The sequence below is a fragment of the Lactuca serriola genome, chromosome 7, assembly GCF_051521515.1.
Source record: "Lactuca serriola cultivar US96UC23 chromosome 7, Lser_US96UC23_V15, whole genome shotgun sequence".
NCBI classification, from domain to species: domain Eukaryota; kingdom Viridiplantae; phylum Streptophyta; class Magnoliopsida; order Asterales; family Asteraceae; genus Lactuca; species Lactuca serriola.
The window spans coordinates 192,587,631-192,599,403 of NC_136414.1; the positions used below are offsets into that span (position 1 = coordinate 192,587,631).

Below are 11,773 nucleotides of genomic sequence, written 5' to 3' on the forward strand. Positions count from 1 at the left end.
GAACCTGTACCTGAACTAGATCCAGACCTTGAACCTCCTGCTTCGTGACGTGTCACAACCATTCTGAAACAAAACACACAATCGTCAGGGTCATTCATAGCCTCGAGATACTTCACACACTACAAGTTCCCTGGTTTAGTCTCAGCTCTCCTTGATTCGAGTACGGATCCTCTACTTTCAGTAGTACGGGTCCATACTACCTTCCACACCTATCCGTACTTTCCTCAAGAAGTGCCTTGACTCCACCAAGTCCCTTTTTAATACTACTGCTCGTTGTACTACTCTAATCCTATGCTTACCCTAGGGTAATCTTCGACCCACTCTCCGCCATCAGCTGCATAAGAAGTCCCTGCTACCTTTCCCTAACTAGCTTGGGAATACCATTACATATTACTAAGACTAGATAATTCTTCGAATGAGAGGTCTCTCCTTACAGCAGTTAGACTCAGATGAGAGCTACGAAATAGGGCTAAACCTAACCTTCTGAAATTATTTAGTCCTCGTAATATGTAACTTAACATATTTGTTTACTAGTTAATTAAAGATAACTAGTAGTCCTAAAAGCACAAAGCAAGCAGAATTCGGGCATTGAGTAACCAAAACCAAGCATATCCTAATCAGGCTATCATATCGCTGACTAGTCAGTACTATCATGCAGTTTAATAAGCACATACAGCAGGCACATAAGGCATCCTCCTAGATCCTTAGCCCTAATCTAGAATGCAGTTCTCATACATATACAATAGGAAAATAAGGCGTCCTTCCTAGATCCTTAGCCCTAATCTAGCATGCAATTCTCATAATCATATCATATATCATAGCAAACATGTATGGGTATCTTGGGGAAAACTTACTTGAGCTCGACGATTACACACATCACACATCTTGTTTTTTCTCAAAACAATTAGTTTTAATATCTTAGAAAATTGTTTTCACTGTTAAAATTTCTCAAACCCTCGATTTGTGTCCAGACACCCCCGAAGGTGTGTCCGAATCCCTCAAACCAAGGCTCTGATACCAACTTGTAACATCACAAAATTTAAGGCTAAAAATTGTATTTTAAATTAAACAATTATAAAACCATTTGTCTGATAACAATCATAATATCACTTATATGAAAAACCAATCTATCAATAGTCAAAACATGTCATAACAAAACATCATCAGAGTATAAATCTCAAAGATCTCCATGTGGAAAATGTAGTGTGATGTGTTGCGATCATGTCGGCTCCCTTCCCTTCAAAGAGGAAGTACCTGAAACCAAAACTGAAAACCGTAAGCACAAAGCTTAGTGAGTTACCCCATCATACCACATACCATACAATAACATATTGCTTAGCATATTTGGGTGCTGGCCTCCCCTTCTTTCTCTTTCAACCGGTAATTACCTAGCATATCTAGGTACTGGCTTACCCCTTCGGTCTCTTTCAACCGATAACTACCTTAGCATATCTGTGTGCTAGCCTACCCCTTTGGTCTCTTTTAACCGGTAACCGAGAACTATTTCACCCCTACTACTACCACATAATACCCTAGCATATACACATAAATCACATACTGCCTAGCATATCTGGGTGCTGGCCTCCCCTTCGGTCTCTTTCAACCGGTAACTAGGTCTATCCACCCTTCCTACCACTATCGCATAATAACATAACATACTAGCACATAAAGCATAACAGATAGTGCCATACCCAAAAAATATAACAAAGACAATCATCTCAACTATAATCAAATACTAGTTGGCCGACATTGGTGCCTTCGACCCACTCCTACTAGAAGGTAACTCACCTCAAATGTCATGAAGTAGTTGAACTGTCCTCGGCTCTGAAATCAACCCCACTCAAACTCCTACACATAAAATATTACCTTTAATTACCCTTTCATACTTATAACCACTTACGAGTCAACTTTGGTCAAAGTCAAAGTCACAGTCAAAACCCTGGTCAAAGTTAGCCTTCTGGTCAAAGTCAACATCCTGGGTTGACTCAACTCACCTAGTTGATCCATCAACGTGTCGAGTTCCATGAATCATAAACCCTGAAATCGCGATCCAACTTGTCAAGTTCCTTCACAACTCGTCGAGTTCTTCCTATCCACATAATCGAAACTTCTCCAGTCAACTTGTCGAGTTTTTCCCTTTACAGAATGGGGACATTTCGAGCCAACTCGTCGAGTTCCTATATGGACTTGACGAGTTCTTCAGTCTATTAAGCCATCATAATAGATTAGGCTCCTATCCTTTAGATCTAAGCTCCATACTCCATCTACATACTGAAAATGTCCTTTTAAGGGTAAAGTTTCCAACTTTACTCGTTAATAGCCTTCCTTGACGGGTTTAGCTCAAACCCTAACTCTTTAAGACCTAGAACTTGATCCAAAAGCCATTTATACTTCAACCTAAGGCATACAAACTGAGATCTAGACCCAAGACACTACATGAACACGTAAAGTCTCTGACTTTCTCTCTATGCATGGCCTTTAGGAGCTTAAAAGGCCAAAATGACATCCTAAAGCTTGCTTGAGGCTTCAATGGCCATAAAGCTTGAACGTTTATGCCATGAAGGCCCTCCGAGGTCCTAAATGTGGAAGTATACTCACTTGGTACGTCCATTTCCCAAGGACCATGCTACTTGGACCAAAAACTCAATAAAAATGAAGATGAAGAGATCTAAGTAATCATTAAGCAAGTTTGAGACTTGCCTACCAAAAAATGTTGCAAATGGAGTGAAGTTTCTAGATCTACTTTCTTCTTCTTGAGTCCTCAAGCTTCTTCTTCTTCCACAAGCTTCAAATGCACAAGTTTTCTCACAAAAATAACTTACAAGCTCACACAAGGCATTAGGGTTTCAAGATTTAGGGTTTGGGATTTGGAGGCTGTAAATGAGGCCAACCTTTGGAGGTTAAGGTGTTTAAATATGGAGCTAAACCATGAAAATTAGGGTTTCACTCTGCCAGTTCTACTCGTCGAGTTGAGGCTCTCAACTCGTCGAGTAGACTTTACATCCCGCGTCCAAATTCCATTCCTACTCGATGCATTTGGGGCCTCCAACTCGTTGAGTTTCCATACAAAAGTGAATAAATTTTGATTTTAAATATATACCAGGAACCGAGCATTACAGTCGATAAATGTGTTTTTTGGACAACAAGCACCACCTTATTGATTGTGGTTCATATAGGCGTGAACAAGTCATAGTTCGGTTATCTACACCTCAAAATCTCGGATACATAAATAATAATACAAACTTCGACAATGTTGTATGTAGTATAAGGCTTTGCTTGTAGAATGTTGAACGACTTGTTTGTATTTATTTATATAAAATAAATACTTTATATTTCACCTCACGAAAAAATATTGATTTTTTACTTATGTGTTATAAGTAACCTAACATAAATACTTGGACCCGTTTACAAGTATACACTTCACAGTGATATTTTTGGTATGAACATCTTTTTGCAAATACACCAAATTTTACTATTTTCTAAAACTCATGGAGTCAAAAACTTGTGGAACTCACCAACAAATTTTTGTTGACATATATTAAATGTGTATTCTCAGGTAACAAAGAAGCTGGAGGTAACACATCGATTTCAAGGAATATATATATATATATATATATATATATATATATATATATATATATATATATATATACTTTAATTCAAGTTATAAATCTAGTTTATTATATTGTTTTGTTTGAAAAACTATGATGTTGTAATCGAAATTAAAGTTTGAAACGTATAAATTTATAAATGTTCAATATATGTGGTTGATTGTGGTTCTAATTGTAAAATGTCGCACCCCCGATATTTCCGTCATCGGTCAAGGTGTGACACAAATACCCTAAGTTTGACCCAAAGTCAAACTGGTTAAAAGTCTACGGCCAAAGGTCTACAAGGTCAAAGGTTAACCTAGTCAAAGTTAACGCCACATCGTGACCATTCCTTTGTCAAGTTGTGGGGAAGTATAGACAAAACAGTCGTGATGTTGGGTTTTATCACGTCATGACCATTCCTTAGTCACGTTCTGAGGACTTCTAGAAGCTATATTTTTACATTAAGGACTTACTCCGTTAAGTACTTTATTCTAACTTTCTATAAGGCTTCTCTTCCATCTAAAGTGCCATAATAATCCTTACTTTATAGACATAGATGTCCAATGCATGTCCTTCCCTAAAACTAGGTCAAAATCATGAAGAAATGAGCTCAAACTCATTCATGGAACCAAAAACTCCCAGAAACTCTGGATGTACAACATTTAACCGAAAAGGACCTCAAGTATCCATAAAGTTGCAAACTTTATGGGATCCAGTCCTTCAAACTTCCACCACGTTAAGAAAAAGGTCAAAGAACTTAGATCTACAAAACATGATGCCAAAAATTTTGAATCTTAAACACTTATAAAGGTCCAGAATATGCAAAAGATGATGATTATGAGGTTTCCTTGCTTGTCAACACATTAGAACACCTTCTTCTTCTTATTCTTCTTCAAGCTACCAAAAGCATCAAAATGAGCCAAGAATCACCAATAAGAATTAGGGTTAGTGTTTCTGAGGTTTGAGAGTGATGAAGGCTGAAAATGGAACCCTAAATCTGAGATTAGGGGTTTAAATACAAAAGAAAACCCTAAAAGATTATGGGCTTTGGCTGGAACCCTTGTCAAGTCGTGATCATACCCATGTCACATCGTGACTTTCTTTTGCGTACGCGTTCTCATTGTGGCTAGTCACATTGTGATCACCTTATGGTCACGTCGTGGCACATTAATTTTTCCAAAAATCATGTCTTTGACTCATATATATCATACACTAGTCCAACATGGAAAATAGGCATTACAATATCACGTCATCAAAATTAACATGTCATTATGTCACGTCAGTAGAAAATCGGGTTGACAAGTTAAGTTGTTAGAATCGTAACAAAATTAGAAACGTAGCGTCAAATTTTTAATAAAAAAAAATAATGCAATGTCAAAATCAAATTCAAAGTAAATATAATGACATTTGTGATACTTACCCAAGCAATTAAAAGTGTATGCAACTATGGATACGAAAATATACCGAGTTCATTTGCACCGAGTAATACATTCAAAATTTAATTTAAAACTATAAAGTTTTGATATTTATTCAAAATGATGTAAAAAAAATAAAAAAATAAAGCAATAATCAAGCCCTTCGGTTTATTTTTAATTTTATAAAATGGACCAAAAGGTGGATGCATTTACAATCAAGCCACTGGCCAATCGACATGCGGTACACTGTTCTTTTTGCACTTTAAAAGGCTTTGATACAACATGGACCACTTCCTACCTTCGTTTCCTTCTATATAACTCCCCTTCCCCTCCCCTCTCCTCCCTGTAACTCCTCTACCTTCCACCACCACAACTACCACCATCTACCGCCATGCCTGAAGCTCCGAAAATCCCACATGGAAACTCCATGGACGATTACACTCTTACAGAAAAGAACAAAAAAACTCTTGAGTTCATCGAAGATGTCACCTCAAACCCCGACCAAGTCCAGCAACGAGTCCTTTCAGAAATCCTCACACAAAATGCCAACGTCGAATACCTCAACCGCCATGGTTTTTCCGGTCAGACTGACCGTGATACCTTCAAGAAACTTATACCTGTCATCACCTACGAAGACCTCCAGCCTGATATCACCCGCATCGCCAATGGCGACAAGACCCCAATTCTCTCCTCTCACCCCATTTCTGAATTCTTAACAAGGTACACCATTTTTAATCATACAATGAATTAATGGGTTTTTGGATTATGATGTTGATGTTGATTTTGACTTTTATATATGATTGATACAGCTCTGGAACATCTGGAGGAGAGAGAAAATTGATGCCCACCATTGAAGACGAGCTTGATAGAAGGTCATTACTCTACAGTCTTCTGATGCCTGTGATGAACCAGTTTGTCCCCGGTTTAGATAAAGGCAAAGGGATGTATTTCTTGTTTATCAAATCAGAAGCCAAGACTCCAGGTGGGCTTGTAGCCCGACCCGTTTTAACCAGTTACTACAAAAGTTCCCATTTCAAACAAAGACCTTACGACCCTTACACAAACTACACCAGCCCTAATGAAACCATTCTTTGCTCTGATTCCTACCAAAGCATGTATTCCCAGATGCTTTGCGGACTTTGTCTTCACAACGAAGTTCTTCGGGTCGGGGCAGTTTTTGCTTCCGGGTTCATCCGGGCAATAAGATTCTTGGAAAAAAATTGGACCTTTTTGTGTCATGATATCAAAACTGGAACCTTGAACCCCACCATTACTGACCCTTCCGTTCGTGAAGCTGTGATGAGGGTCTTGAAACCCGACCCCAAATTATCCGACTTTATCGAGTTTGAATGCTCCAAGAAATCATGGCAGGGGATCATAACGAGGCTATGGCCGAACACCAAGTATATTGATGTCATAGTTACAGGAACTATGTCACAATACATACCCACTCTTGATTACTATGGCAATGGTCTCCCTCTTGTTTGCACAATGTATGCTTCATCGGAATGTTATTTCGGTGTCAACCTCAACCCTCTTTGTAAACCTAGTGAAGTGTCCTACACCCTTATTCCGACCATGGCTTATTTCGAGTTCCTTCCTGTTCATCGTAACAATGGAGTCACTAGTTCAATCTCGATGCCAAAATCACTCAACGAGAAAGAACAACAAGAATTGGTCGATCTTTCGGACGTGAAGCTCGGTCAGGAATACGAGCTTGTGGTTACCACTTACGCTGGTTAGTATTCGAGATTTAATCTGGTTGATGGTATAATTACTCACCCATGATTTTGATGTTATGATTGTTTGAAAATTTCAGGTCTTTATAGGTATAGAGTTGGTGATGTGTTGAGAGTTGCAGGATTCAAGAACAAATCCCCTCAGTTTAACTTTATATGCCGGAAGAACGTGGCGTTGAGCATTGACTCCGACAAAACCGATGAAGTCGAACTACACAAAGCAGTTGAAAACGCAGTGACCCATTTGATGCCGTTTGACGTGACCTTGACTGAGTACACAAGCTACGCAGACACAACGACCATCCCAGGCCATTACGTCATCTTCTGGGAACTTAGCGTGAACAACGAGGCGACTCCAGTTCCACCATCCGTCTTTGAAGACTGCTGTCTCGCCATTGAAGAGTCGCTCAACAGTGTGTACAGACAGGGGAGGGCTTCGGATAAATCCATCGGACCACTGGAGATTAAGATCGTGGAAAATGGGACGTTTGATAAGCTGATGGACTACGCAATCAGTTTAGGTGCTTCGATCAACCAGTACAAGACCCCACGGTGTGTCAAGTTTGCACCAATCATCGAGCTGTTGAGCTCGAGGGTGGCGTCTAGTTACTTTAGCCCCAAGTGCCCGAAGTGGGTTCCGGGACACAAGCAGTGGGGGAACGTGTGTTAGTGTAGAGAAATGAATGTTAGCCATGAGTCATGTTACTTTGGTCGTTTGTTGTTGGATTAGGCAATGTACATTAGAAAACAGTTTGAAGCTTCATTGAAACTTCATGAACTCCATTGACTTTTCATCTCAATTCCAGCCGGTAAACCTGCATATATATATATATATATATATATATATATATATATATATATATATATATATATATATATATATATATATATATATATATATATATAAACACCAAAAAGGTTGAGAATGCGAGAACAAAATATATTCATTTGTGATTTCATGTATTCATTTAGAGAGAAATGATAAATTTTTACGTCTTTACTTTAAAAAAGAAAAAACATATTCATGTTGATTGTGCGTAAAAATTTATTATTTCTCCACAGACGAATACATGGAATTAAAAATGAATATAATTGTTCTCGTGTTGTCAATATTTTAGGTGTTTTTGTTTGATCATATATATATATATATATATATATATATATATATATATATATATAGAGAGAGAGAGAGAGAGAGAGAGGGGATAGGTTCAAATGTTTTTCACATCTATTGTGTGCTAAAATGCACCAATAAGAACTAAGTAAACATTAAATGTATATTAAATGATATCCATATTTATAATTCATTTTTATGGAGATTAATTTAATTCGTCATTAATGTCAATAATAATATTCTTTCCGAATGAATTCATATATAAAATAATAAGAGTGTATTTTAGGAGAATGAAAGTATATTCTACTAAAATACACCCTCATTCTTCATATTTCATACAACTTTATTATATATTAAGTGAGTGAGTCCTGAAATAATGTTATTGCTGACATTAATGACAAATTTAATTAATTTCCATAAAGAGAAAATTATAATTATGGATATCATTTAATATATATACAATTATGGAAACCATTTAATATCTATCATTATTTAATTAAATAATAATATAAATTTACTAAATTCCTACTGGTGCATTTTAGCACACAATAAATATAAAAAACACTTTAACCTTAGGATTGCCAAAATGAGGCAACCTTAGGATTTAGTTGTTAGATTAGGTGTCTAAGCCTATAACTATAATTGATATGTACTTGACCCGATAGTATCATTATCCATTTTGGGTTGCATTAATTGGTGCAATTTGATAGGACGTATATTTGAGAAAGAGGTTATTTGTGATTTATTAATATATTATAATTGTTAGGATATAAATCCTTAAAGATTGAATAGATTCAATAACCAAACAAAGAACATAAAGGTAATCAAACTGATGTTGAATGATTAAAAGTCATGCCTCAGATGAACTCGATGAAGAATTTCAACTGTAGATGCGTGCTAGGGTTTACAAGAATATCTCTATAAAAAAACGTTAATGATCTATGGTGCATGCATGCACTATTAATACTCTAATCCTAATTAACAAGACGGCTTGGACATACCCAATAGCGAATACAAAATGGACTAACTAAATAAGCTGAATGACACAATACTTAACACCTTATAATCTCCCATTTTGCATCAATTGAGGCGAGAGATGCTTCACTGTTGTGTATTCTTGATCGTCTTGAAGAGATTGGGAATCACAACAAGCAAAGTCCTACAAAATAGGATGTACCACCGAATCATGTCGTTAAAGTTCTTCTTCGCAACATCGTCATTTAAGGTGCACTTGTTAACAAACTCCAAGATATGTTCAAGACAGGTTGTGGAGAACAAATGTTTGTCAGGTAAAGCGAAAACACATTTTTGAAAAACTCCAGGGACATCAGTTCCTTGTTGAAACATTACAGTTAGGTGAACTGTATTGATCTTTCCCATACTCATTTCGCTCATATCGATGGCTTTCCCAATCGGATTCATTGTAGGCTTTCGCTTAAGAACCTTAGCAATCTCAATATCCAGCTTCGCGACTTCGTATATATATATATATATATATATATATATATATATATATATATATATATATATATATATATATATACACACGAAACCAACATTCACTTCAGATGAGCAAGATTGGGTTTGTATTTTTGTCCTTCGTTCAAAAGAAGATTCAGCAACAAGATCCAATCATGTGGATTAAGGTTGGGCAGATCTGCAAGCGTGAAATCATGCAAAGTGTTTTCAGATCCCCTTGTCGCTTTGAACTTTGTATTCACGAAGCTTCCAGTAGCGATTGGCCCTGTGACCTTGACAGTAGTTAGTTTCTGAAAACTCCAATTCAGGTACTGAGCTTTTCCATAAGGGAGATAAAAGTCAATCAATGCTTTATCCTCTTTCGTGTCAGGTGAGGGAAAATCTACAATGGAATCAAAGCAGTGAAAAACGAAGGCCCTTTTCATTATTGGCATATCAAATTGATTATCCTTTGCGTTAGTCTGATTGAACGAAGTCACCGGCTCCAACCAATGGACACTAGGGAACTCAACAACATCATACATCAATCGCTCCAACGTCCATACTGGAAAGAGTGTTTTCTTGCATTCCAATACGTCGTGATCTTCTTTCTCTGCTTGTTCTTTTTCTTCAATTTCCCTCGCAAGACGAGCACTTTCATTAAGCTCATGTTCACGTGATTTTCTTTTCAGTTGATCCTCTTCACTTTCGTCTTCTTCATCATCAATACCCATTGGAGTTTTACTTTTTGAACCCGAAGCTACATTGATCTTCGGTTCGTTTTTCTTTGGTTTCTCCCCTGTTTCAGAGGGACAGGGGCCTTTGGAACACCGTCAAGTCTGTTTAGAAGAGCAAAGGAAGGACGAAGCTTATCAGCTAAGTGCCGACGTATGGTGATAGTCAAGACCGGATCATGCACTTCAATGAGGTCGGACAACAAGGAATTTACGTCACTGATGCAAGACTTCATGAACGCTCGTTCAGATTTGAGCTCATCGATTTCTGACCTCGCTTGTTTGAGCTTGAGTGTTTGAGTACGGACTTGTGTAGTGTGAAGAGAGAACTCATTCATAATTTTGCTTTCTACGGTCAAATCATCTTGGAATTTGGTGAGCCTTGTAGAAATCGAAGAGTGGAAGGTGGTGTTATCATCAGAGATACCGGAGCAAAGTTTTGCCAGTTACTCGCGTTCAGACTTCTGTGAAGTACCAAGCTTCAATATGGCCTCATTATCCTTGACAACATTTGCTTCAGCTGCAGTAGAGAGGTCTGTCATGAACACCTTTGTTTCTAAGATTAGTTTATCGACTTTTTCGGTCGCTTGCTGATTTGAAATAGTGGAGTCCTCAACAACTTTGTTCGCTTGAGAAAGGTTTGATGCATCCTCCTTTACCAAAGTATCGAGCAAACTCTTAACGGTGGCTTCAGAATAAGCGTGGCTCGTGGAAGTAGTAGTTGTGACAACCCGAAACTTCTAACCTATGTAATTGATCCATGTATCAGCACTAAAACTTGAGTTCATTGTCTTTTATTAATTCTTGTGGTTCCATATGGGTGCTCTAGACTTTGTATAATCTAGATATGAGTCTTAGGAAGGGTTGGAGAGTGTTTAGTATCACAAAATCGGGCCAAACTCACCAAATAAGGTGTGTGCGGCCACACACCTATGTCTGCGGCCACACACCTGTGTGTACGGCCACACACCTGTGTGTACGGCCACACACCCAACCGCAAACACCCTCAACCTCACACCCAATTCAATATATGGATGGATACCCCTTCATTCATTGATTTATATGTTTTTCTTCCCTCTCTCTCTACTTTCTCTCTCTCTAAATCATAAACCAAGAACACTTTGAAGGCTTCATAATCGTGATCTACTCCATCTTCAAGTTGATCATAGTGGTAAACACTTGAATCCCAAGCTTAAAACTCATCATGTTCATGATATTCATCAACCCTTGAAGGTGTACAACCGCACACCTTCATATGGGGGCAACACACATTCAAAACTCCCAAGTATGAAGAGCATGCACTTCAAAAATCATCATACAGACTCAAATGAGGAGTGTACGACTGCACACTCCTGTGTACGGCCGCACACACCCTCTGTACGGTCGCACACTCTTTTGTGCTGCCTCACACACACTCCTGGCCGCACTCCCCAGCCGCACACTCATTTTCAAGACCATACAACCACTCTAATGCCCATATTTGGCCCTAAACTTGCATAAATCATTAAGTTTGGATCATAGGACACTTATTCTTAGTAATTCCAAGCCTTAAGGATGTTTTCCCATCATGTTTAGTCATGAAACACCTTAGTTCTAACTCATTTATGTGTCATCACATGAATAATAGGGGCCATAGGCGTTCAGGGCATCCGTTGTCACTCGAACCCTACATTAAGCGGTGAGTTCATACCCCTACTCTTTTCAATGTTTTTCACTGTTT

General features: G+C 38.0%; 1 protein-coding gene across 1 annotated transcript; it reads left to right on the plus strand.

The window, feature by feature from the left end:
- The first annotated feature begins 5,298 nt into the window (after positions 1-5,298).
- Positions 5,299-7,547, plus strand: LOC145061831 (indole-3-acetic acid-amido synthetase GH3.6-like). Its single transcript, XM_079009406.1, has 3 exons — positions 5,299-5,728; positions 5,818-6,746; positions 6,828-7,547. The coding sequence occupies exons 1-3, from the start codon at positions 5,400-5,402 to the stop codon at positions 7,415-7,417; spliced, it is 1,848 nt and encodes a 615-aa protein (XP_078865532.1). The 5' UTR covers positions 5,299-5,399; the 3' UTR covers positions 7,418-7,547.
- Positions 7,548-11,773: the final 4,226 nt, after the last annotated feature.

Excerpts from the sequence above, each read along its gene's own strand:
- LOC145061831 (XM_079009406.1), top strand. The coding sequence starts at position 5,400 with ATGCCTGAAGCTCCGAAAATCCCACATGGAAACTCCATGGACGATTAC. Across the intron at positions 5,729-5,817 it reads ATTTCTGAATTCTTAACAAG|CTCTGGAACATCTGGAGGAG; the intron begins GTACACCATTTT and ends TGATTGATACAG. Across the intron at positions 6,747-6,827 it reads TGTGGTTACCACTTACGCTG|GTCTTTATAGGTATAGAGTT; the intron begins GTTAGTATTCGA and ends TGAAAATTTCAG.